At 40.2% G+C, this 26,871-nt stretch overlaps 1 protein-coding gene across 4 annotated transcripts in view; it reads right to left on the bottom strand.

The window, feature by feature from the left end:
• The window catches only part of MYRFL (myelin regulatory factor like), a 127,360-nt gene that overhangs the window by 22,239 nt on the left and 78,250 nt on the right, over positions 1–26,871 (bottom strand). For all 4 annotated transcript variants that reach the window (XR_008300338.1, XM_053226491.1, XM_053226490.1 and 1 more), the window contains exons 12-14: positions 19,588–19,696; positions 18,722–18,831; positions 570–733 (exon numbers count right to left, since the gene is read on the bottom strand). Coding sequence is in view for 3 of the 4 variants with exons in the window: in XM_053226491.1 (XP_053082466.1) it covers positions 570–733; positions 18,722–18,831; positions 19,588–19,696 (383 nt within the window). In the remaining variant the exon portion in view is untranslated. The remainder of the gene's footprint in view (positions 1–569; positions 734–18,721; positions 18,832–19,587; positions 19,697–26,871) is intronic.

The following is a 26,871-nucleotide window of genomic DNA, read 5'->3' as shown; positions in this document are numbered from 1 at the left end:
TCTCCAGGAGTTACACGACAAAAGCCCAGGCTGCCACTAACACAGCAGTATGATTTTTTCTGTAATACAGTGGTAATTTTACAAAGGAAAAGTCAAGGCAATTGAGAGTTCCTTTTGAGAAAAAGAACCTTAGTAAGCGTAAATGAATGCGTTAAATGTTGTATTTCTCTTTTTCTCATAATTAGACCCCAGGAAATGTGCATTTACCTCCTTAAATGAAAAAAAAAATTAGAAGTTTTTCCCCTGAGAACCAAAGACGATTTTCTAAATTTAGAAATGGCCACTTCTACTCCTTAAAGGAGAAGTCATCCTTTGTAAAATGCAACATTTCCTAAAACACCTTGCTCTTAAACAGACACTTCACGGTTTGTTTCATTTTCAAAGCAGCAACAGAAAAAATAAGAACATTATCACATAAGGCAATTGTGTCCCAAAACATTCTAAAAACAGAATAGGGACTTCATTAGCAGAAAGTAGTGGTTGCTGCTTGATCAGAAAGACCATCTAGTTTGATCTGGTTATGGAAAGGCCCTATTGCCTCCTTTCTCCTGTGGTGCCCCTGGATATACCTGATGGAGCTTGCTTCACTGGCTGAAGACTTCAAACTACTGAGCCGCTTTAGCCTGGCCAGCTTTCTGTTCCATATTTCTAACTCTTCTATTCTTTCTTCAAGGTTGTTTGTTAGTTTGCAGAGCTGCTTCACTGCGCCCACATTTTCCATAAAGATCTGGTCCTGGAAAGGAAGATAGTACAGAGGGCATAAATTTGCAGTTTGAGACCACCAGGGAACTGTCTGAGCCTATTCAAAGACAGTTAAAGTATATCACTGAAAATAGTTATATACACACCCAACCTCAAGTTCATTCAAGACAAAACTGGAGAGGTTTGCAACTTGAAATGATCTTGCTAAACTGCTGGCTGTGTAGTCAAACTGCTTGTGTTCAATTTGCAATAAAATGGAAATATGTCCTTGTAATCCAAGAGAGAAAATGGAGCGGAAGGACATTGTCAAGTTTGGAATCTGAAGATTTATTTTGTATGGCCATTATACTATATTTAAAACTCATAAAAAGAAAGAACAGGCTTCTGAATGTTGATTTGTGTGTACATCACTAAATCCTCATAAGAAATGATTCTTGTTCTTCCTGGTAAAATGCATCAAATTACTTAGGTGAAGGAGAAAGGAATGAAGACCTGGGCTTTTCTCTGAGTTCTGCCACTTACTAGATGTGAGACCCCATATAAAACAAAACAACTTCTCTGAGCTTCAGTTTCTTCATACTGAGAAGATAATTCTTGAAGTGTTAATTTCTGCTTTAACATCTCATGATCTACCATGTACAATTTAAATTTAGCCTAACTCCCAAACAAAATTTAAAACAATAACACTTAATTCTATCTGTTCAGGGAAGGTCACTGACACATCAGAAAGAGCAAGAAAGGGAAACCAACCAAAGCCAGAGTGTGCAAACCATCTCTTCTCCAACCCACATACTGTAGTTGTCATAGAAACATGTGTGTCTGTCTCTCAGCCATAACAAAAACACTGGAAAGCTCTCATCTACCCATATCCTGATCCTGTGACCTCCCCTCCTTTCCCCCTCTCTGTTTACAAGTTCAGAATGCCAAAGAATTCTTTGGGGCTCATAGAAGCTGATCCACTATGGTAAAATGATGAGGTCAAAGCCAAAAGAGAAAGATTGTTTTGTAGTTGGGGGATCAAACTCAGGGCTATGTGTCTTTGAGATTCTCATGATGCGAAATGAAGCTTTAAAGGTTTCAAACACTGTAAAGCAACCACTCAGAAAGGACTCAAAAGCTCAACATTACAAACTTAAAGCTTAGTTCATGAAGTTTAAAGGCATGCACACTGGTATAAAACACAACAGTAAAGGTAAATATATAGTCAATTTCAAAATACTCCAATACTGTAGTATGAGATGTGTAACTCACTTAACTCTAGTATAAAAGTTAAGGACAAAAGTACTAAAAGTAACTACAGCTACAATAATTGGTTAATGGTGCATACATAAAAAAGAGGTACATTATGACATCAAAAACATAAAATATGGAGATGTGAGTAAAAGGGTAGAGTTTTTGTATGTGATCAAAATTCAGTTGTTATCAGCCTAAAATAAGCTGTTCTATCTATAACATATGTTGTATAAATAAGCCTCATGTAACTATAAAGCTAAAACCTACAAAAGATAAAAAGAAGAGAGTCAAAGCATACCACCACAGAAAATCAGTTCACAGAGGAACACAGTGAAAGAGGAAGAAAGGAACAAGGGAACAGCCAAAAAACAATGATTAAGATGGCATTAATAAGTCCTTCCCTATCAAAAATTACTTTAAAAATAAATGGATTAAATTCTCCAGTCAAAAGGCATAGAGAGAGCAAATGAATTTTAAAAAGACCCAACTATATGCTGCCCCCTACAAGAGAGATTCACACCAGCTTTAAGGACACATGTAGCCTTAAGGAATGGAAGAAAGATACTCCATGCAAATAGAAACCAAAAGAGAGCAGGGGTAGCTATAGTTACATCAGATAAAATAGAATTTATGTCAAAAATTGTAATAAGAGACAAAGGAGGTCATATAATGCTAAAGGGGCCAATTCACTCAAGAGAATATGTATCTATATATGTCTATATTCTATGTGTGTGTATACACACACACACACACACACACATATATATATATATTTCTCTCTCTATATATATATAGATTAGATATTGGTATATCTATATCCAGAAAGAGAGAGAGAGAGAGAGAGAGAGAGATCTAACATCAGAGCACCTAATATTAAGCAAATACTAACAGACCTGAAGGAAGAAATAGAAGCAATACAATAATAGTAGAGGACTTCAGTGTTCTACTTTCAACAATGGATAGCTCATCCAGACAGGAAATCAAAAAGGAAACACTGGGCTTGAACTATACTGTAGACCAAATGGACCTAACCGACATATACGGAAATTCCACCCAACAAAGCAGAATACAGTCTTCTCAAATGCATTCAGAATATTCTCAAATCTAGATTATATTTTAGGTCACAAAACTGCGTTACAAATTTTAGAAGATTAAAATTGTACCAAGTATCTTTTCTGACCACAATGGTATGAAACTAGACATTCATAACAGGAGGAAAACTTGAAAATCCACAAGTAGGTGAAAATTAAACAATACATACTTGGAAAACTAATGAGTTAATGAGGAAATCAAAAGGGAAATAAAAAATATCTTGAAGCAAATAAAAATGGAAATGCAGCATAATAAAACTTATGGGATATAGCAAAATAGTCCTAAGAGGGAAGTTTATAGCAATCAACACCTACATTAAGAAGAAAAAAGAAAGATTTCAAATAAACAACCTAATTTTATACCTCAAGGAACTATATAAAGAACAAACTCAGATGAAAGGTAGTAAAAAGAAAGAAATAACAAAGATCAGAGCAAAAATAAATGAAAAAGAGACCAAAATAAATGAAAAAAACAAAATTGAGTTAATTTTTTGAAAAGATAAACAAAATTGACAAACCTTTACCTAGATTAAGAAAAAAACGAATGAGAGAGAAGACTCAAATAAATAAAATTAGAAAGGAGAGGTGACACTGCAACTGATACCCCAAAAACAGTAAGGATCATAAGAAACTACTATGAACAATTGTACTCCAACAAATTGGGTAAGTGGATGTTCCTAGAAACATACAACCTACCAAGACTGAATCATGAAGAAATAGAAAATCTGACAGGCCAATTAAGAGAAAGGAGATTGAATCGATAATCAAAAATATATCAGGGTGCCTGAATGGCTCAGTTGGTTAAGTGTCTGACTTCAGCTCAGGTGATGATCTCACGGTTCATGAGTTCAAGCCCCACATTGGGCTCAGCACTGGCAGTGCAGAGCCTGCTTCGGATCCTCTCTCTCTCTACCCCTCCCACTTGCTCTGTCTCTCATTCTCTCTCTCTCTCTCTCTCTCTCTCTCAGATAAATAAGTAAACTTCAAAACAAACAAACAAACAAACAAACAAACAAACAAACATCCCAACTAACTAAAGTCCAGGACCAGACGGCTTCACTGGTGAATTCTACCAAACACTTGAAGAGGAATCAATAGAAATCCTTCTCACCCTCTCCCAAAAAAACTGAAGAGGAGAGAACACTTCCAAATTCATTTTAAAAGGTTAGAATTAACCTGATACCAAAGTGAGATAAAGACATTACAAAAAAAAGTCAATTATAAGCAATTATCCCTGATAAACATGGATAAAAAATTCTCAATGAAGTATCAGCAAATCAAATTCAATAATCATTAAAAAGATCACACATCATGACCAAGTGAGATTTATTCCTGGGATACAAAAGTGGTTCAACATATGCAAATCAATCAATGTGATACACCACATTAATAAAATCATATCATCTCAATAGATGTAGAAAGTGCATTTGACAAAATTCAGCATCTTTTTTTTTTTTAATGTTTATTTATTTTTGAGAGAGAGATGAGAGAGAGAGAGAGCAGAGGAGGGGCAGAGACAGAGAGGGAGACAGAAGATCCAAAGTGGGCTCTGCACTTAGAGCAGAGAGCCCAATGTGGGGCTTGAATTCACGAACCATGAGATCGTGACCTGAGACAAAGGTCTCAGGACTAAGCCACCCAGGGACCCCTCAGCATCTTTTTGAAAAAAACTCTAGACAAAGTATAGATGGGCTATACCTCAACATAATGAAAGCCCTATATGATAAGTCTATATCTAATATTACACTCGATGAAAAGCTGATAGCTTTTCCTCTAAGATCAAGAATAAATCAAGGAAGTTCACTCTCCCCATTTTTACACAACATAATATCGGAAGTCCTACACAAAGTAATTAGACAACAAAAAGAAATAAAAGTTATCCAAATTGGAAATAAGTAAACTATATCTGTTGCAGATGATATGATCTTATATACAGAAAGTTCTAAATATTCCTTCAAAAAACTATTAGAATTAATAAATTTAGTAGAGTTGCAGGATACAAAATCAACATACACAAATTAGTTGCATTTCTATACATTAACAGTGAACTATTTGAAAAAGAAATAAAGAACCCCATTTACGAGGGCATTAAAAACAATAAAATACTTAGGAATAAATTTAACCAGGAGGTGAAAGACCTGTATATTGAAAATTATACAATGTTGGTGAAAGAAACCGAAGACATGAAAAAATGGAAAGATATCCTATGTTCTTGGATCAGCAGAATTAATACTGTTAAAACGTGCATACTACTCAAAGCCATCTACAGATCCAGCGCAATCCCTATCAAAATTCCAATGGCATCCTTCATAGAAACAGGAAAAAAAGTCCTAAAATTTATATGGGACCACAAAAGATCCCAAATATCCAAAGCAACACTGAGAAAGAACAAATCACACTTTCTGATTTCAAATTATATTATAAAGCTACAGTAATGAAAATAGTACTAGCATAAGAATAGACATATAGACCAATGGAATAGAATCAAGAACCCAGAAATAAACCTACACCTATATGGCCAACTAAAATTTGACATGGGAGCCAAGAGGACTCAGTGAGGAAAGGATACTTTCTTCAACAGTGTGGGGAAAATTGGATATTCACAAGAAAAGTATGAAATTGAACCCCTATTCTACAAAAGTAACTCTAAATAAATTAAAGACTTAAATGTAGACCCAAGACCATAAAAATCCTAGAAGAAAACATAGGGAAAAAGTTTCTGGACATTGGTCTTGGGAATCATGTTTTGGATGACACCAAAAGCACAAGCAACAAAAGCAAAATAAACAAGTGGGGCTAAATCAAATGAAAGAGCTTCTGTACAGCAAAAGAAACAATCAACAAAATTTAAAGGCAATCTACAGAATGGAAGAAAATATTCACAAATCATATATTTGATAAGGGGTTAATACTCAAAGTACATAAGGAACTCACACAAATCAACAGCAAAAATAAAAAATAAAAACAAAAAAAAATCTGATTAAAAATGGGCAAAAGACATGAATAAACATTTTTCCAAAGAAGACATACAAATGACTAAAAGGTACATGAAAGGATGTTGAATATCACTAATTATCAGGGAAATGCATATCAAAACGACAGTGAAATATCACCACATACCTGTGAAGATGACTATTTTGAAAAAAGCAAGAGATAACAAGTGTTAGTGAGGGTGTGGGGAAAAGGGAACCATTGTGCACTTTTGTTAGAAAGGTCAGTTGGTACAGGCAGTATGGAACTCAGTATGAAGGTACCTCAAAAAATTTCTGGGTATATGTCTGAAGGATATGAAATTACTGTCTCTAAGAGATATTTGCACCCTATGCTCATTGCAGCACTATTCACAATAGCTAAGATACAGAAACAATCTAAGTGTCCATTGATTGATAAATGAATAAAGAAAATGTGACACACACACACACACACACACACACACACACACACACACAAATGGAATATTATTTAGCTATAACAAAGAAGGAAATCCTGCCATTGTGACAACACGGATGGACCTTGAGGGCATTATACTAAGTGAAATAAGTAAGAGACAGAAAGACAAATACTGTATGATATCACTTATGTGTGGAAGCTAAAAAAAGCCAAACTCAGAGAAACAGAGTAGAAATGGTAATTGCCAGAGGCTGAGAGATGGGGGAAATGAGGAGATGTTTGTCAAAAGGTACAAACTCAGTTTAAAATGAATTAAGTTCTGGGAATCTAATGTACATCATGATGACTATAGTTAACAATCTTGTATTATATACATGAAAGCTGCTAAGAGAGTAGATCTTAAATGTTCTCACCACATGCACACAAAAGATGATTGTGTGGGTGATGAATGTGTTAACTAACCTTATTGTAGAATCACTCTTCAATAAGTATGTGTATCAAATCATCATGTTGTATGCCTTAAACTTGTATTATACCTCAACAAAGCCAAAAAAAATTCAGTTGGTAAGGTAGGATAGTTGGTGGGGGGTTTAAATAAAATGAGATCGGACACAAATTGAAAACTGTCGAATTTGCTAAGTATATACATGGGTTTCACTATTAATCTCAGTTTGTGTATGTTTGAAGTTTTTCATTAAAAATGTTAACAAATAAATCGGAAAGCAAAAACAAAAACAAAAAATCTCCCGACAAAAGCTCTTTAAAATTTTCTAATTCTGTTACAAATTTTTGCTTGCTTCTAAATTTATTTTAATAAAAATAAGGCAGCAATCACAAAGACAAGAATTTTGTTCTATGGTTCTAAATCACAGTAAATGTCATATGACCATTCACTATGTTTACATTGTAGAAAGCTTTACACTATAATTATAACTGGTCACTATGTCCAAGCAGTGGTCCCAGACCACTGGGAATCCAGACAGATTCCCAGCCATCATCTCTGACTCTTCCTCCGTCCGCTTACCCACAGGCGATCCCACCATGCAGTGCTGTCAGTTCAATGTCCCAAATCTCCTGAATCCACCCACTTTTATCCATCTTCAATGGCACTACTATACCTAATATTCTTTTCTATTTTTCTCGGCAACCAGCTTCCTCTTCTTTTTTAATGTTTGCTTGATCCATGAATTTGATTCCAACTGAGAGCAGGCCATGGAGAATGATACTAAAGTCCCCTCTAAACACAGTAATTTCATTCTGCAATATCTACCCAATGGGACTTTTCATGCTGCCTCACGAGATATGAACGATTGGCTGCAATTGTCCAGTTACTTGTAAATAATGATAAAAAGCCAGCTTTGATCTCCCCAACTCAAGTTTACTAGCACCATACATCTTCTAAGTAGATCCAATAGGCAAGAAGATAATTCATGTGTTTTCCTACTTAAGAGGAAATAAAGATGGAGAGGGAATTTACTACTACCTTCCTGGTTGTAATTATGGCCCTGACTTTATGGATCCAATAGAAAATTACCAAAAAATAAATTTCTAGGACATGTTCTAGAGACTGACTCTGACTAAAATACTTCTGACTTCTAATCCTCTATCACCGTATTGAAGCCAGTATAAATATGTTCAAAAACATAATCCAGAATTTTCTGAAAATATTCTTTTCTATGCAAGTGCTAAGGTCTCTGTGAGTTCACTTTAACCATGAACATGCACCTAGATCCCTGAGGAACTTTATCTAAATACACACATCCAGGTCCTATGTAAAGGTTTATATTCATTAGGACTCGGATGGGCATAAGTCTGGGGCATTTTGAAAAGCTTCCCCATCTAATACCCAGTGTTGGTTCATAACTATTTTATCATTGAACCTAATTTAATTATTCAACTCTGTCCAGTTATTATTAACCATATTAATGGGACCCACTATCTCAGCTGACATGTAGCTTTACAACTGTGATGCAAAAGTCATGAAGCCAGCCTGCCACCAATAACTGTTCGGGAGACTCTGGGGGAAAACAGAAACTGCTTCAAATCACACAAGCATCTTGTGCCCGTGTAAGACTCGCTTTGGGGTGAAGGTACAAATGGACAGCATGACATATTTTCTGAAAAGACACGTGGGGCAGTTTGGCAAGTCTATGTGCACATGAAAACAACAAGGAGCAATATGAAATCAGAGCAATGCTGAGCTTAGAGGAGGTCACTTACTTAAGCCCTATCCTTTCCTATAGCCCCCTTCACTCTCTGTGCTCTAATCACATTGAACCATTTGCCCTTTGCTGAACATATCAAGCTTTCTCTAGTGTCTGGGCCTAGCACAGCACAGGCTGCTCCCTCTACCTGAACCACCTGTCCTCCCCCACCTCCCACTCTCCTTCCACTTACTGTCATATTTACCTATATTGTAAACACCTAGAGATAGGGCCGCATCTTGTCCATAGTCGATGTTCCAATACAGGCAGAAACTCAGTATGGATTTGATGATTAAATGAACGAATATTCTTACCAGGACTGTTCGTGTCATGTGGCATTGAGAGGTCATAGCACCATTCTCTAGTCAAATAAAGAGTGGCCAAACTTCAAGTTTATTCTTTTGTCCGAGGTTGCTCTCAGAAAAGGAAAAAGATTGAGGTCCAAATTCCATTTCCATGTTAGGAAATGTCCATGGAAATGTGGGTGAATTAAACAAAGAAATACTAGTGTGTAACACCCTCAGCTCAATGGGCAACTGGTTGGACAGTATCCAGCAAACTGGTTTCCACTCGGGTTGGGTCCTTTCCTCTTTGGGAGGGTTTGGCTCAGGAAATGGATAAAAGTCCTTCAGTGCCTCCTCACTCCCCAGGTAACCCTTGCAGAACACAGTTTGCAGGCTCCCGGGTCCCTGACATCTCTGATGACAAAGGAGCCTACAACAGGAGCAGCCAGGCAGCAGAGCCCATTCCTTTTCTCTCTGGGGGGCTGCAACTTGTCCTCTATTGAACACTAAATAAGGGGAATGAAGTCTGATCACAAAGCAAGCTTTGAGAAGTTGAAACAGGCTCTTCTTATTTCTTTCCCAGAGACAGTCACAGACTTGAAAATTTCTCCTGGTGGCATCTGATGTTGCATGAACTAATGTTTTATAATAAAATGATGGGAATAAAATAGCCTGTAATTGAGCATCGTGAAAATGACTACCAATGGGAGAAAAACCTTTAGCCAATGGATGTGCCAGGCAATTATTTGGCCTTTGAATAAACTCAGCTTTACATCTCTGTCCAAGAGTTTATTTTGTAGATAGCTCACCAGGCCTGGATACGGATTTAAAAAACAGAATCCCGGGGCACCTGGGTGCCTCAGTCAGTTAAGTGTGCGACTTTGGCTCAGGTCATGATCTCACGGTTCATGGGTTCCAGCCCCGCATCGGGCTCTGTGCTGACAGCTCAGACAGAGCCTGGAGCTTGCTTCGGAATCTGTATCTCCCTCTCTCACTCTGCCCTTTCCCCGGCTCTCGCTCCATCTCTCTCTTTCTCCAAAAATAAACACTAAAAAAAAAAAAAAAAAAAAAAAGAATCCCTAAACCAGAAAAGCAGGCTGCTGAGTTATACTTTAGTAAAGCATAAAATTCCAGGTATTAAATCAGTGGCTTGACTAAACAGGCCTATCTGATTTTCAAAGTATTGCCACCACCTGCTGCCACAATATTTAAATTGCAGTCTTAGGTGTCTGGAATAACATCTTCTTTTCCTAACATTTCATTACAAAAATTTTCAAGCACACAGAAAAGTTTTCAAAAGTGTTTGGTAAATGCCCATATACCCTACCACTTAAATTCCACAATTAGCATACTTTCTCACATATCTCCATCCATCCAACCATCTTGTTTAAATACATGTTTTAAAATAAAAAACACTCCTGTATCCCTCGGGTAAATTCCTAGCAGTGTTATTGCTGGGTCATAGGGGAGATCTATTTTTAAATTTTTGAGGAACCTCCACACTGTTTTCCAGAGCGGCTGCACCAGTTTGCATTCCCACCAACAGTGCAAGAGGGCTCCCGTTTCTCCACATCCTCGCCAGCATCTATAGTCTCCTGATTTGGGTGATGGGTATTGAGGAGGGCACCTGTTGGGATGAGCACTGGGTGTTGTATGGAAACCAATTTGACAATAAATTTCATATTAAAAAAAAGATAATTATTAGAAAATTAAAAAAATAATAATAAAATAAAATAAGATAAAAAACAAATGGAGACTAGACTTGAAAATTCCCTGAGCAGACAAAACTAGTTTAGTCATTTAACAAAGCTTAATTTAACTTATTTTGCACAACCAACTTGACATAGGTCATCTCTTGTTTGTGCCTCTGGAAATCAGCAGCAAAACATGAACTGTTTCCCAAGGTTGACTAATTCCCTATGATTTAAGAAAATTCTAATATTATAACCAATCAGAGTGAAAAATAAACAGTCACTGCCTTCTCTCTATATAAGCTGTTTCATAATAATACACCCTGGATCCTTATTCCATGTTTTGGCTTCAGCGCTCCCAGTTTGCAAACCATCTTTTTTGTGTGTGCACAATAAACTTTTACTAATCACTATTTTGGTGATCCATTGGTTTTACTTCTGTTACTTCTGAACTTTTGACACATGAAAAAAATGAGCAGTAACTTTTTAAAAGAAGACATAACTACAAAAAGAAATTTTCCTACAAAACCAAATTTCCCAAGAAAACAATAAATGTCATGTTTCCCTTTAAACTGTTACTACCAGAGGGGAGCCTGGGTGGCTCAGTCAGTTAAGCGTCAAACTTTGGCCCAGGTCATGATTTCCCTGTTCATGAGTTCGAGCCCCGCATGGGGCTCTGTGCTGACAGCTCGGAGCCTGGAGCCTGCTTCAAGATTCTGTGCCTCCCTCTCTCTCTGCTCTATCCCCGCTTGCACTCTGTTTCTTTCTGTCTCTCAAATATGAGTCAACATTAAAAAAAATTTATTTTGAATGTTTACTACCAGAAACAAGAGGATTTTTCTCCCTGCTTCCAGTGTGAGGAGCTCTTAGGAAAGAAGATGGCCTACAAACAGATGATCAGTTGTTAAAATATCCAGGGTTGCTTTTAATAACATACTAGCTGTAAGGCAATCATCAGGCTTGGAGTCAAATCAATCATGTGAGTGCAACAGAGAACGTTTACCTCCGACAGGAAACTTATCGCCACTGTCAGTAAATGAGTTCTGCTACCTCCCTTGATGAGAAAAGATTAGATTTTTAAACCAGCTGCTGACTAGGACATTTAAAAGCCCCCATTTTGGGGGAAGGGGAGCAGGAGATACAGGCTTCCAGTTACGGAATGAAGAAGTCAGGGGAATAGAAGGCACAGAACAGGGAATACAGTCAGTATACAGCGGTAGGGTAATAGTGTTGTGTGATGACAGACGGCAGCTGCACTTGAGCGTAGCATGATGTACATAAACTTGTTGAATCCCTGTGTTGCACACCTAAAACTAATGTGACGTTGCGCGTCAACTCTCTTCAAACGTTAATGATTTTAAAATAAATAAATAAATAAATGCCTACGTTTGGATTCTGGGCCAGCCATATGAACTCAAACTAATGCATTTTTTTACAACTCAGTTATTCTGAATAAAAACATAGCATGTGTCATTCTGTCAAAAAAACATCAATCATTTCAGAGACAGCTAAGGTGGTAGCCATCTCTGAGTGGCATCTGGAAAAAAATTATCAACAATTAACCATTTATTAGGTTAATCCTACGTTACAGACCTAAAAGTTGTGGTCTTTTTTTTTTTTTTTAAGTTTCTTTCTTTATTTTGAGAGACAGTGTGAGCTTGAGCTAGGGAGGGGTAGAGAGAGAAGGAGAGAGAGAAAAAGTCCCAAGCAAGCTCCCCCTTGTTAGAGCAGAGCCTGATGCGGGGTTTGAACTCCCAAACTGTGAAATCATGATCTGAGCCAAAATCAAGAGTTGGCTGCTTGACAGACTGAGCTGCACAGGCACCCCAAAAGTTGTGGTCTTAAGAAAACTTATATTTAAAAAAATCGTTTAAAAAAAAAAAAGCATTTGCTTCCATGGGGGAAAAAGTGATTAAGGTAGAATTTTAAGTTGCCATACTAAAGTTGTATTTACTGAGAACTATAAAGAATAAAGTAATTTGGTCTGTATAGTAATGAAAGTGACTTTATAATCCCCCAAACTTGCTGAGCCAGGTTTTGGACAAAGTCTTACCTGATGCTGAAATCCACGCTCTTAACCACCTTGCCGTATACGATCGGTGATTTTTCAGTCATCAAAATCAACACGATTTTGTTAACGTTCATTTTCTTCCCACTCCCGTCTCTTTCCCCGCCATGTCCTCATCCATCCTCTCTGCTCACTTGGCTTTCTGACACTGTGCTTGCCCCTTAGTCTCCTGCATTAGCCCAACCCTCTCAGCCTTCCCAGGTCTCTTCCTTCCTCTCTGGGCCTCAACTAGAAGAAATCTGCTGCTTTTAGTCTACTTGCTTCTTATTCCGTAAGAACTGAAAGCCTATAGACCAGGCAAGTAGCAGGAAGTAGGGGTGGGATGGCCCAGGAAGCCTTTGTAGGGAAGCTTCTCCTAAGCATCTTGTCACCAGATCTGGTATTTCAAGGGAGCCAAAAATCCAAAATTTGCGTGAAGATCTCCTAATTTTTAAAAGTTATTTATTTATTTATTTGTTTGTTTATTTATTTATTTATTTAGACAGGAAGCAGGGAAGGGGCAGAAGGAGGGAGAGAGGATCCTAAGCAGGACACGGGACTCACAAACTGTGAGATCACAACCTGAGCCAAAGTCAAGAGTCAGATGCTTAACTGCCTGAGCCAGTCAGGTGCCCCTAAGATCTCCTAATTTTTACAGAGATGCAATAAATTTGAAAATTTTAAAACACCATGAGGAAAAGAAGAGTGTAAGCCAGACTTGGCCACAGGCTTCTGATCTGTGACCAGCATCCATAACCTTTCCCTTATTAACATCTTCACCCATGTCTGCAGCTTCTCCTCAAGCCCTACTGTGCTCTCAGTCTCCACACTCCTACTCGCCACTGGGCATTTTCATCCAAATGTTCGGATGACACCTCAAACTCAAAACTGAACTCATTTTTTCCACTAGAAAACCACTTCTCCCATCAGATTTCCTTATATTAATAGAACTACTTCTCTTCTTTATTTGAGATTCAGAAACTCAGCCATTAACATAAACAAATTCTTACGAGAACCCACAATATACCAAATACGTACTAAACAGTACAAGATTGACAAGGCACATTCTCTGACCCCGAGAAGCTCACAGTCTAGTGGAAGAGATATGGAATAGAAACAGAATGACAACACAATATGACAAATACTCTAGAAGATGTTATATTCAGAAGCCTGAGCCAATGTAGAGACAGGATCAATCAAGGCATCACAGAATTCATTAGGTTATTCAACCAGTATTTGTTGAATTCCTACAGTACTCTAAGCCCTGGGCTTGAATCCACAAGAAAAGTATAGGAGATATAGCTTTGAAAAATATAGAAGATTTTTGGAGTCACACAATTAACCAGGGAGACTGGCAAAGAATAAATAGGCAAATAAGATAATTCCAGCTAGGGACAGAAGTCTCCAGGCTGTCGTGAAGAAGTTTGCAATGTGCCCCCTTCACAGAAGCCCAGCTGAGGGGCTGGATGGGGTCTGCACTGGCCCAGAGGAGGCACCTTTTTCTAATTACAGCAAAGGCACTACGTATCCTCTCAGTGGTCCTGAATCTTACAAAACAGTGAAACCAAGTGATGTGGAGACTATTTTAGATGAGGTGGTCAGGGAAGGTCTTGGCAGTGAGATCTAAATGATGAGATCATCTAAAGAAAGAGTCTTAAGGGCAGAGAACACTCAACAGAACAGCTCTGAGGCAGCAACAAACTTTGGTGAGCATGAGAACAGAAAATAAAGGTTGTAGGGGAGGGGATAGGCAAACCAGATGTGCCCATGTGTGCAGAGACATGGTATTATGAAGGTGTTTTGGGGTTGGGGGGAGTGGGTGTGAGTGTTAGGAAATGAGTTAGAAACAGAAGATTCCATCCAGATTGTGGAGGGTTAGCAATAAACCAGTGAAGAGCCAAAGTGGGAAAGGGAGATCGTATGATTAGAGGTGCTTAGTTTTGTTTTTGTTTTAGGGAGAAAAGTGAGAAACATAAAGAGAATAAAGAGGGATGATAATAGACAAGAGATGTCACCAAAGTTAGAACAGCAGCACTTGGTGTCTAATCAAATACTGTGCATGAGAAAAAGGAAACTTTGAAAGGCCATCTGTGATGCTCCACCCTCAGTCACACCTTTGGACCCCAAGGTCCACCACTGTCTTCTGTCACTTGTCTCTCGGTCCCCCGCTTCCTTCTCATCTGTGAACCCCTGCCTAGTGTCCACAGACAGGAGCACTGCGCATCCCACAGTACTTGTCACACTGTCATTCAGAGTTCTATTCTTACATCCTATCTCATCACCCCGCTTAGACACCCCGCTTAGCTGCTTGAAGATAGGAACCCTGTCTTACTGAGCTTTGCATGACTCAAACAGACAGTTCCTGCCACATTACAGTTGAAGGAAAAGAGAACCAGTGAAAAGTAACTACATATTAAGGCATAGTAGGATGGCTTATATCATGCTATTGTAACATACACAACACGCACACACACACACACACATTACTCAAGGCCTAGTTATTCGCAGAGTGAACCTCATCTTTATAGAAGCTTAGTTGTAAATTCACTTCAGGCCACTCTTACATTTATTGAGCACATTTTTCTTACACCAAACACACCTAATAATACTGCTCAAGAAATGTAGCCATCTGGTCCTAAATAATCACAGAAATCAATAAAGTTGCCAAGCGAAGAGACAGATGAGTAAGCCAAACAGCGAAGCCCTCACAGTCTAATGCAGGGTTAGACTGCGGTGGTCACCTGCCATGGCTCCTGGCTCTCAGGACCAGCCCCCTCCCATCACTGAGCTTTCACTGGGGTACACGAACCATGAGGATTTTGTAAGAAGAAGCAAATTATCCCAGGTAAGAGAAGTTCATCGTGCACAGTCATCTGTCCTGAGAGACAAAGGTGACTTATACCAACTTTGACCGACAGCACTAATCTCCAGCTCTGGTTGGTTACATGGGCAGTCTGTAAAGATCCAGCCATTTCTGTTTCTTACTTGGGCATAACGTTGCAAAACGTGCATATAGAAAATATAGCGCAGTCACGGAGAGCAACATTTCAACATTTTCATGTGCATTTCTAGTTTGCACTTCAGCTTCAACAAAAATTTCTTTATTAAAAAGGGACATTCAGGGGCGCCTAAGTGGACCAGTCGATTAAGCGTTCAACTCTTGATTTTGGCTCAGGTCATGATCTCATGGTTTGTGGGATCGAGACCCATGTCAGGCTCTGCACTGTCAGCCCAGAGCCTGCTTGGGATTTTCTCTCTCCCTCTGCCTCTGGCCTTCCCCCACTCATGCTTGTTCTCAAAAAAAACCATTTAAGAATAAATAAATTAAAATAAAAAAATAAAAATGGGACATTCAGTGGAAGAGAAATAGAGTGTAGAGGGAGAAACTGTAACTGAACCTGACCTATTACTATGGTACACGAAGCCCAGGAAGTCCTAGAGAAGTTCCTTAAAACAAGCAGTCCTGGATATGGCAACCAAGGCCAACATGGCACCCACACAAATGGGTAGGAGGCCAGAAAACCAAGAGGCTCCCTGTATATCTTGTCCATTGTACAATTAACAAACAGCATGGGGCAATAGGAGTCACATTACCCATGTTCTTAATAAGAAAGAATAAAGGAGATATTCTGTGAAGTATTTATAATGTAGTGGAGGGATATTTCACAGTGTTGAGGATTAAACCAGCAATTGAAATCTATCCTCAGAAGTGAACCAAGGTGGAAGGCCAGGCTTCAGAGCATGGAGGTGTTCACCTGCTCTTAGTGTTACAGATTCTGTAAACGAGGGCGGTCTTGGTGATGTCCTCGTAGATTGAATCACTACAAGATCCTATTACTCAGAGAATCACAACCTGTCCATTCTGGACTCCTGTCAGTTTGATTTACTTATAAACTGAATGCTGCCTTGGCATGGATTGCTTCTCAAATGACAAATGAGCCTGGCTGCCTGCAATAGGAATACCAACCCTTACTTTCCCAGGGCTCTAGGCTTGCCTTCTTAGGAATGAATTTGGGTTGTAGCCTCTGTGGGGGACTGAGGGAGTGGGTAGCCCTCGGAACTGCTGTTGCTAATAATCCTGACTATCCTCGTTCAACTCAACTGGGAATGGGAAGACACGGGGCCAGGGGAGAACTAATGATTTTCCTGAAGAGTGACAATCATAAGGCCCTGGACAGATGTTACCTACACAGAAAACACAGAAATCTCTTCCCTGGGTGTTCCAGCAAAGGACCACAGCCAAAAGAGATATGGCTGCTACCAAATGAGTAACACCAAGAGCCCGACCTTGGTAGCCTAATGACACATTCCCAAGGCTGCACCCTGAGCTTGATGGCTGTGCCTACATACTTTTCTCTCACCCAGGAAGCTTCTGGAAATGCAAGACAGTGAGGATGACCTTATTACATGAATACCTCAGAATATCCCTTATCATATAGGTATGATGTATGATATATGATATATGAGATATATATATATATATATATATATATTTTACTATTTATTTTTGAGAGAGAAAGAGACAGAGTGCAAGCAGGGGAGGGACAAAGAGAGAGAGAGAGAGAGAGACAGAATGCGAAGCAGGCTCCAGGCTTCAAGCTGTCAGCACAGAGCCCAACGCAGGGCCATGAACCACAAGATCATGACCTGAGCCAAAGTTGAACACTTAACCGACTGAGCCACCCAGGTACCCCACCCTTATCTTATATTTTAAGTAAATAATTGGGAAACTTCAGTACTTTATTATTAAAAATAGATTTCTCATGATAAACCTCTCAAGGGTAGCCCAGGTCTGAGGGCATGACCCAAGAGCTGCTTCTATTCGAGATGGGTCTGGGAAGCAGGAGTAAGTAACTCGACCTCTGCCCCTCTGTCCTTGCAGTCTTGGGGCAGAGCAGGCCATCCAGGCCCATTATCTAAGTATTTGTTGTCCAAGCACTTGTAGGGAGAAGACCGAGGAAGGACCCAGCATGGAAAGGCACCATCTATCCACCTTGCTACTCCAAGTGTGGCTTGCTGACCAGAGAGGGTGGAAAAATTGGCATCACCTAGAGGCTGGTTAGAGATGTAGGATCTTGGGTCTCACCCCATTATTGCTGAATCAGAGTCCGTATTTTTTAAGTTCCTTCACTGATTCACGTACACTTTGAAGTTCGAGAAGCACTGCCCCCGTGAACTGACAGATTACAAATTAGTCTCAACTCAGACATCTCTCCCTACAACTATAACATCCCCATGTCAATCAGTTTTCCCTCCAGCATCAAATATAACAGTGCAATGTACAGCATGTCCGCAGCAGGGTGAATTTGCCAACCTTGCAAAAAAATGCAGGATTTCACAGAATTCATAAACCTGAGCTTGGAGAACCACTCAAGCCACACACACACACACACACACACACACACACACACACAGAGCAATGGCAATCAAGGGAATGACAGCCTTAGATGGGGACATTCCTTCAAAAGAGAATGATTTGAATATCAAAGAATTCAGATGGGCCCTTGGGAAAAAACGATGAGGCTCATGAATATCTTTTTAAGACTGACCCACTTTATGTGTTATGAAAATGGAACATACAACTTTGTTGAAAAACTATGCTTGAAAAGAAAAATCAACACTCCATTCAGCCTTTAATCAGGCTAAGAATTTAATTATTTGATCCTAATGACAACCTAAAGTATATTAGATGAGGTAAATTACACTTCCTCAAGTTTGAGTTCCATTTTCTAAGACAAGGCTGATCAAATCTTGCTGTCACTATTTCACATGACATTGGGTCACATTTTAGTTGTGCTCCTGTTAAGTGGACTTTCCCCAGGCCAGTTTTTCTCTGACAGTTAAGACCTGCTCCACTCTGCTGTCACTGTTACATATTCCTTTTTCTTTTTTGCCTTACGGGGCTTCTTTTTGGTACCTCTGAACAGCTTAGCATAACTGATACCAATTACTCCATAGCTGAGTGAAGCTTTCTTTTTACTGTCTTGTTTCCTGGTTGGAAGTTTCAGTGCATGTGGTACCACAGAAAGGGGTTCACCGTGGGGTCATAGCTCCAATGGCAGATCTACTCAGTGGTTACCTTATCAACCATGAGGAAGTTCTCCAGCGTCTCCCCATTTTCACAGGTGACATTACCGACCTCTTTTACAGCTCTGGGCAGGATCTCTCGTACCTCCTGGGCGATCATTCCTAGACACAAACACTCCCAACAGGTTTAGTCAGGAAAAGACCTTTCTGGAGAACATCCTCCCTAGCCTACATCAAAATGGAAGGCTGACAGCCCCCTCCAGGACATTTTTGCAAATACATGCTTATCCCCTCCCAGCTTTCGCTTTGATCTATGATACATTTGAAGCAAAGAAGGAATTTTGAGCCCATAACCACCATAGGATTAAAAGCAGGGGTGTCATTTTCTTGACTTTTCCTTGAGACTCTGGGCCGGATTTTGGAAGGAGGGAGTAAATACCTTCAAATCCCTGTATATAGAAGTAAGGGTGGGGCGTTAGCTTGATTTCCTTTCTTTTCTTGCAGGAGGATTTGCCACCTAAATGGTCCCTCTTTCTCTAGGATTCCTGGATCAGAGTACAAACACCACTCTGCCCTTTCTCTGACCTAGACTGATCTATTCCACACCTCTCCCTCTCCCGGGTCTGCCTTTTACAGCTGGAGCTGACCAGCTCTGATCTGCCCCCCAGCTCTGAGCAAGATGATTCCAGTGAAAAGAAACAATGTATTCAAAATATTCTGCCAGTACCTTGGAGTGTAGGAGTAGGGATGGGGGTGTTGAGTCAAGATGACACAGAAATTTCTCTCACCTTTCCTGTTCTAGTGATTATGGATTTCACAGAGGAAATCAATGCCATAGCACACAATCTCCACATAAAGAGGGAATTGAACTTTTAAGAGTTGACAACACAAAATTAAAAAGGGAATTTGTGTGCATACCTGTTTGATGGGCAGTGTTTATTCCCATTGAAGATGCGAACTCTGGTTTGTAGTCGTATTCAACAATCCTCATTTGGGCTATTCGTCTCAGCTGCTCATTTGTGTCAACCTAATTTAATTAAAGAAGAGCGGATTTCACCCATTTAGATATTTCCCATTCAAATCAATGCCCAAAGAGACCCAGAGAAATTAGGAATGTTGACAGCAGGGTTCTTTCCTCTTGTCCGAACTATTTTAAGGAAAGTTTATGTTTTTCTCCTCAGAGAAACCAAAGCTTCAAGGTCCATATCAATGACTTCCATCCACTGACAAACTGAGACAGAGTTTTTATGTCTAAATTACAGGGTGAAAGCTCCCCCATTCACTACTCTTGCCTTTTTTCTCTCCTTTGAGGGGTGAACTCTCCTTCTGAGAATGGAGACTGATCACGTTAGAGAGAAAAAAATCGCCACTCAGGATTGCAAGGGATCATTTCCAAATGGACATACAGTATAAACACCAAATAAATATAGGCCAACCTTGTATTTACAAACTGAAAATGCTTAGTTCAAGTAACAACCTTTGAGGAATGGATATAACTACTATACCATTGATTTGCTTTTGGACATTTCACTGGAGAAAATTTCCTCAAGAGGCAGGTTGCAAGGCTGTATTGTTCACCTGCTGGACCTTCCAAGATCCAGACTTTCCTCTCCTACAGACGGCTTCTCCCCCAAACCACTCTGGTCAGTGATGGTGTGCTTCTCTGAGCTCACTTCTTTTACAGGTTATTGAAGGTATTCCCAACTTCCACTGCCAATTCCTGAAAATAGTGTCACTGGGTCCCAGCAAAATGATAGTAATACACAATAGAGTGAATTTTTCCTAAAGCTAAATATGTTTCATTCAAAGGATTTCCTTTTGAGTTTTTTTTAATGTATTCATGGTAATAGTAGAATCAATTTTTATAATGACCTTATTCTATAAGTAAAATGCTGGTAGCTCTTTTCCTTTTCTTTTTTTTAAATTTTTTTAAATCTTCATTTATTTTTGAGAGAGAGACAGAGTGCGAGTGGGGAAGGAACAGAGAGAGGGAGACACAGAATCTGAAGCAGGCTCCAATCTCCAAGCTATCAGCACCGAGCCTGACCCAGGGCTCAAACTCACGAACAGGGAGATCATGACATGAGCCGAAGTCAGAGGCTTAACTGACTGAGCCACCCAGGCACCCTACCCTTTTTCTTTTAGGGTTTTCTCTTAGGCTATAATTTTCTTTTAGGAAATAATGATTACAAAACCAGTGGTCTCTTATACTGCCTTGACATTCATCCATGTATTAGAGTAACCAAAATTGCTTTGTTGTTCTTGTTTTATGAACACCCTGAAATGGCCTTCAACTCCTCCCTTGACCCACTCTGTTGGGTGAGTTGGAAAGCTCCTCTGATATTATTAAAAGTTCCCTGTCCTTCACTAGTTTGGCTGATTGTGAAAAATTGTGGCTTGACACTTACCTGGCTAACTGTGCAAACTCTATTTCAGGTACTTCTTGGGAAGTATAATTTTGAGCTCACTGTTATTTTGATACTTGCTGTCATCAAAAGCCTGGTTCAATTCATTTATTCACTGTATTATTCAACTAACATTTAACAGTCACCTTCAACTTACCATGCACTACACTAAGTGCTGGGACTTTAAAAAGTGATTGCTTTTAAAAGTTTGTGGTCAACTAATTGTGCAACCTGAAACCATAAAACTCGTAGAAGAGAACACAGGTAATTTCCCTGACATCAGCCACAGCAACATTTTATGTCTCCTAAGGCAAGGGAAACAAAAGCAAAAATAAACTATTGGGATTACATCAAAATAAAAAGCATTTGCACAGTGAAGGAAACCATCAACAAAACAAAAAGGCAACCTACTAAATGGAAGAAGATATTTGCAAATGATATATTTGATAAGGGATTAATATCCAAAATATATAAAGAAGTTATACAAAAAAACAAATAATCTGATTAAAAATGGGCAGTCAACCTGAATACACATTTTTCCAAAGAAGACATCCAGAGAGGCAACAGACACAGGAAAAGATGCTCAGTGTCACTAATCATCACAGAAATGCAAAGCAAAACCACAGTAAGATATCACCTTATACCTGCCAGAATGGCTAGAATCAAAAAGACAAGAAATAGCAAGTGTTGGCCAAAATGTGGAGAAAAATGTACCATTGGTGGGAATGTAAATTGGTACAGTGTTGTTGGGAATGTAAATTGGTACAGCCATTGTGCACTGTTGGTGGGAATTAAAATGGTACAGCCATTGTGGAAAACAGTATGGAAGTTCCTCAAAAAGTTAACAGTAGAAATACCATATAATACAGTAATTCCACTGAGGAGTACCCAAAGAAAGTGAAAACATTCATTCAAAAAGATATATGCACCCTGTGTTGGCTGTAGCATTATTCACAATAGCCAAGATATGGAAGCAACCCAACTGTCCAATCTTAGATGAATGGGTAAAGAAGATGTAGTATATTCATACAATGGACCATTACTCAGCCATTAAAACATTGTGAGGTCTTCCTATTTGAGACAACATGGATGGACTTCAAGGGTATTATACTAAGTGAAATAAGTCAGACAAAGACAAATACCATATGGTTTTACTTACATGTGGAATTAAACACAAACACAATTAAAAACAAAACAAATGAATAAACAAGCAAAAAGCAGGTATGGAGAACAAACTGATGGTTGCCAGAGGGATGGTGGGGATAGGCAAAATGGGTGAAGGAAAGTGGAAGATACAGGCTTCCAGGGGCACCTGAGTGGCTCAGTGGGCTAAGCATCCGACTTTGGCTCAGGTCATGATCTCATGGTCTGTGAGTTCGAGCCCCGGGTCAGGCTCTGTGCTGACAGCTCAGAGCCTGAAGCCTGCTTTGGATTCTGTGGCTCATTCTGTCTCTCTGACCCTCCCCCCCACTCAAACTCTATCTCTCAAAAATGAATAAATGCTAAAAAAATTTTTAAAAAAAAGATATAGGCTTCCAGTTATGGAATGGAAAAGTCATGGGAATAAAAGGTACAGCACAGGGAATATAGTCACTGGGGTTGTAATAGCCATTTATGGCAACTATACTTGTGATGATAATAGCATAACACACAGAATTGTTGAATCACTGTGCTGTACACCTGAAACTAATGTAACATTGTGTGTTAATTATATTCAAATAAAATATAAATAAGCAAAATAAAAATTAAGAAAAACTTTAAAACAAAATGAAAACGAATAAATAAGTTTTCTAATTGTCTTGACTTTGTAGCATACGGTTTCTCTGGGATTACACATTCCAAGTTTCCTAAAATTTAGACCTACTAAATGAAATTTTTAAAAAATGTTTGTGGGGCACCTGGGTGGCTCAGTCGGTTAAGCCGCTGAGTTCAGCTCAGGTCATGATCTCACGGTTTGTAGGTTTGAGCCTCGTATCAGGCTCTGTGCTGACAGCTCAGAGCCTGGAGCCTGCTTTGGATTCTGTGTCTCCTCCTCTCTCTGCACCCCCCCCCCACTCACACCACTCTGCCTCTCTCTCTCTCTCGAAAATAAACATTAAAAATTTTTTTTCTAAATGTCTGTGGACTAGACAGGCAGACCCATCATAAATTAAAATGTGAGAAATGCAGGAGGAAAATGGAACTATGGATCGAGAATTTGGCAGCTCCAAAAGGGACCCCAAAATATTCCTAGGGGAGCATAAAGGAAGACTTCCTAGAGATGGCAAAACCTCACTGAGATCTTGGCTTATTTCGATCTTCAAATAAGTTCTGCTCCTTTCGCTTCAGGCCTTTGGCTTGGGCATTTCCCAGCCTTGAAAACTCTTCCTTCCCTCTCCTACCTTCTCCCCCAACTTTAACATCCCTTCACCAGGGAAGCATTTCTTGATTTCCAACAACAGGAAGGATCCCTTTGCCTTGTGTGCCAATGGGAGCTGTTGTTTTTCTTCATAGTGCTTATCTGGTTATCACCAGATAGTGCTTTGTCTGGTTATCACCAGACAAAGTTGTGTCACCTTCATTATCTGTCTTCCCTATAGGATATATACCCCCTGAGGATGAGGACAAATCTACGGCCATGGTTTTCTGCTCACCACCAAATCACCAGTTTCTAGTACAATTCCTTGCGTGTAGTTGACACTCAACTAACGTTTCTTAAATAAATTAATAACTTAATAAATAAACCTCATACAAATAAATTTAAGAAAGGAGTTAGTCAGGGAAAGATGAAGGGTAGAAAGAAGGGACAGAAAGGGTGAGGCCAAGACCCGATGCTAGACCGAAAGAACACCATGAGTAAAGTGCCAAGGGAGTAAGTTCCCTGAATGATGTCTGCCCAACCAGCGTGGAGTTTGGCATTATTAGACTGTAAAGATTAAGGCCAGAGCAGGGAGGGCCTTGCAGGCCATGCTAGGGAGGGGCAGTCACAATCTCACATTGCCCTGTGCACACAGCTATCACTGTGAGCTCCTATATTCAGCAAATATTTAATGAACAGCTACTGTGTGCCAGGTGCTATCCTAGGCATTGGAGATGCAATGAATGTTTCTTACTCAGAGTTTAGATTTTTTTTTTTTAAAGTTCTATTTTTGAGGGAAAGTCTCACATCTAGTTGATCTCAGGACCTCTGGAGTGCCCAGCAGAGTGGCTCACATGTTATAGACACCCCAAACCTTCAATGAAAGAAAAAGCCATGCAAGAATGAAGGTAGTGAAACAGCAGAACAATTCCTGTCAATCAGGAGCCAGCGTGGCATGGCCTTGCACTAGTCAGGCCCCACCCAGTTCCCCATTCCCTGCACCCTTGGGAATCCTGTGGCTGCTTTGCCTACTTTTCATTATCCCCGTGGTTCCTGCACGAGCCCTCATGGGTGACCTTTGCTGCCAACAGGAAGCAGAGGAGGCTGTGTCCTCACTGAGGCTGTCCAGGCTACCCAGAGGGAACATGACCCCTGGTGACTAAGCTGGATCCTTTAATGCATTTTCCCCCAAAGGCATATTGCTGGACGAAGCATATTGTGGGTTTGATGGTATTATTACCATTGTGCTTCAGAGAGATTTTTGGCTGAAGAAAATTTTCAGGGTTGGTTTGGGGATCTAAACCCCTTCTGCAACAGCGTTTCTATAAGACAATGCTCTTCTGGTTTCTAATGTGGGGCTGTACTTTCCAAAGTTAAATATAAACTGCCCATGCTGCACACTCCCTCTGTGTACACTTGACCTAGGGAAAGCCCTCAAGGCAAGGGCTGTGCCTTCTCAAAATCCTCCTCCAGGAGCCAAACACTGGCCAGCACTTAACACCACACCTTGCTCATCCACGTGGGTTGAGTAAGAAGCTAGAAGCTGAATTCAGGTGTCTGAGGTGACCTTGCCCACAGCAGTTTCGGAAAGTTTTGACCCTGAATGTACATGGCCATCGTGGTCATGCTGCCTCAAGCCCAAGGCTTCTCTATCATTTTTTTTTCTTTCTTTCTCTTTCTTTCTTTCTTTCTTTCTTTCTTTCTTTCTTTCTTTCTTTCTTTTCTTTTCTTTTCTTTCCTTCCTCCCTTCCTTCCTTCCTTCCTTCCTTCCTTCCTTCCTTCCTTTCTTTCTTTCTTTCTTTTTACAATCTGAGAAGCATTTATTCTTGAAAAACTGCTGAACTTTGGGTAAGAACAGTAGGAGTCCATGGCATTCTTGCCTAGGGCTGTGCCCATCTCTTCACCACTCCCAGCTCGGTGGGCTCAGAGGTGCACTCCTCAGCAAGGGAGACGATGCAGACCAGCCCCTGTGCTGCCCAGATCAAAGGGACTCACTCAGTTTGCAGCGGCGGGTGACGTCTGTAAGGCTTCTCTATCATTAACCCCAGAATTGCACCACAGAAAAGTCATTCTTGTCTGTGGGACTCCACAGTTTGTCCAGGGAGGGAGATCCTGTTATCCACCATCTGGCCACAGCCTAGACTATTAGTCTCGCATCAGGAGCAGCTTGAGTAACACTGGCTCACCCCAAGTTGAGGAACTTCTGCATCTGGCTCCTGGCCCTTGGAGACTTTCATCTTAACTGATTTCGTTCCTGGTTTTTATTTTGGAATCTCTTGTAACCTTGTTTTCAGCCTTCATCATAAAATTGCATTGATGCGTTCAACTTTCAGCTTCCTCACTTTTTTTGCATTGGCCTTGATGATCTTCACGCTCTTCTGTTTTCCAGCATATCATCTCCACCCTAATTTTGCTGTTTCCATTGAAAGAGCTGCATTTCCTTCTGCAGTCTGTAGTCACATCAGTAAACACAATGTTGGGATATGTTAGGCTGCTCCTCATTAAGGCTGACCTCATTTTCCCAGTGGGTCCAGGGCACGGGCTTCGGTCACATCTGCTTTATCTTCTCCGTGTCTTGTAGACGTGTCCAGATGAGCATAGGGATCTCCACCAGGACTCTCTATGCAGAGTGCTCATGTGCTTAATACCTACAAAACAACCTCCATTGCCCTGAGTGAGGATGCACAGAGCCGGGGCAAGGAAGCAACTTATATTTATTTCCCCCTCCCCCAATCATCACAGTACTGGGCAATGTGTTTGGCCACTATGTTTTGCAACAGCTCATCTGGAAGCCAGCTCTGGTTATCATGCATCCTTTAACAATGAGAAATTGCCTTGAGTCCTATGCTTGTAATCAGATCAACCAAGGGCCCACTTCCCAGAGCATTTGGAGGAATGGCTATTCTTAAAAGTTGGGCAAACTGAGTCAGGAGGAGGTGAAGACAAAGTTCACACATCTGTCAGCCCCATCATCAGCATTATCATCGCCTCTTTTGTCTGTAATGGTGAACAGGACTGGTAAGTGCGTCTCTCCCCATTGGATGGGGGCCCCCAAATGTGGGGCCACTCGATTGGGTGGAGGCTGGCAGCACGGGCTATGAAAAAAATTCACCCAACGCAGAACAAAGGAGATAGAAGTTTAGTGAATATACCACAGGAGGAGGGGCAGGCAGTGAGGGAGAGGCTGTCTGCAGTGAGGTAGGTGGATGGGGGTTGTAGTTGGATGGGGAAGGCGAGGAGGCATGGGGACATATGGAATTTTCCCTTTCCTGGTAACGGTGCCTGGTTGTAAGTAGCCCATTGGTTACTTAAGGCCTATGGATATTTTGAGGTGGGTCACCTGATGGGTCGGTCTGTCTGTGTTCAGCATCGTGGTCTCTGTGAGCCCTTTCTACATTCCATTGCTCAAGTCTGTTGCCTAAAAGCAGCCTCTACGATAAGATTTCTAGAGATCTATAT

Source organism: Acinonyx jubatus, chromosome B4 (assembly GCF_027475565.1).
Source record: "Acinonyx jubatus isolate Ajub_Pintada_27869175 chromosome B4, VMU_Ajub_asm_v1.0, whole genome shotgun sequence".
In the NCBI taxonomy this organism is placed as follows: domain Eukaryota; kingdom Metazoa; phylum Chordata; class Mammalia; order Carnivora; family Felidae; genus Acinonyx; species Acinonyx jubatus.
Note: the sequence above shows the minus strand (reverse complement) of the source record. Positions and strands in the feature narration are given on the sequence as shown.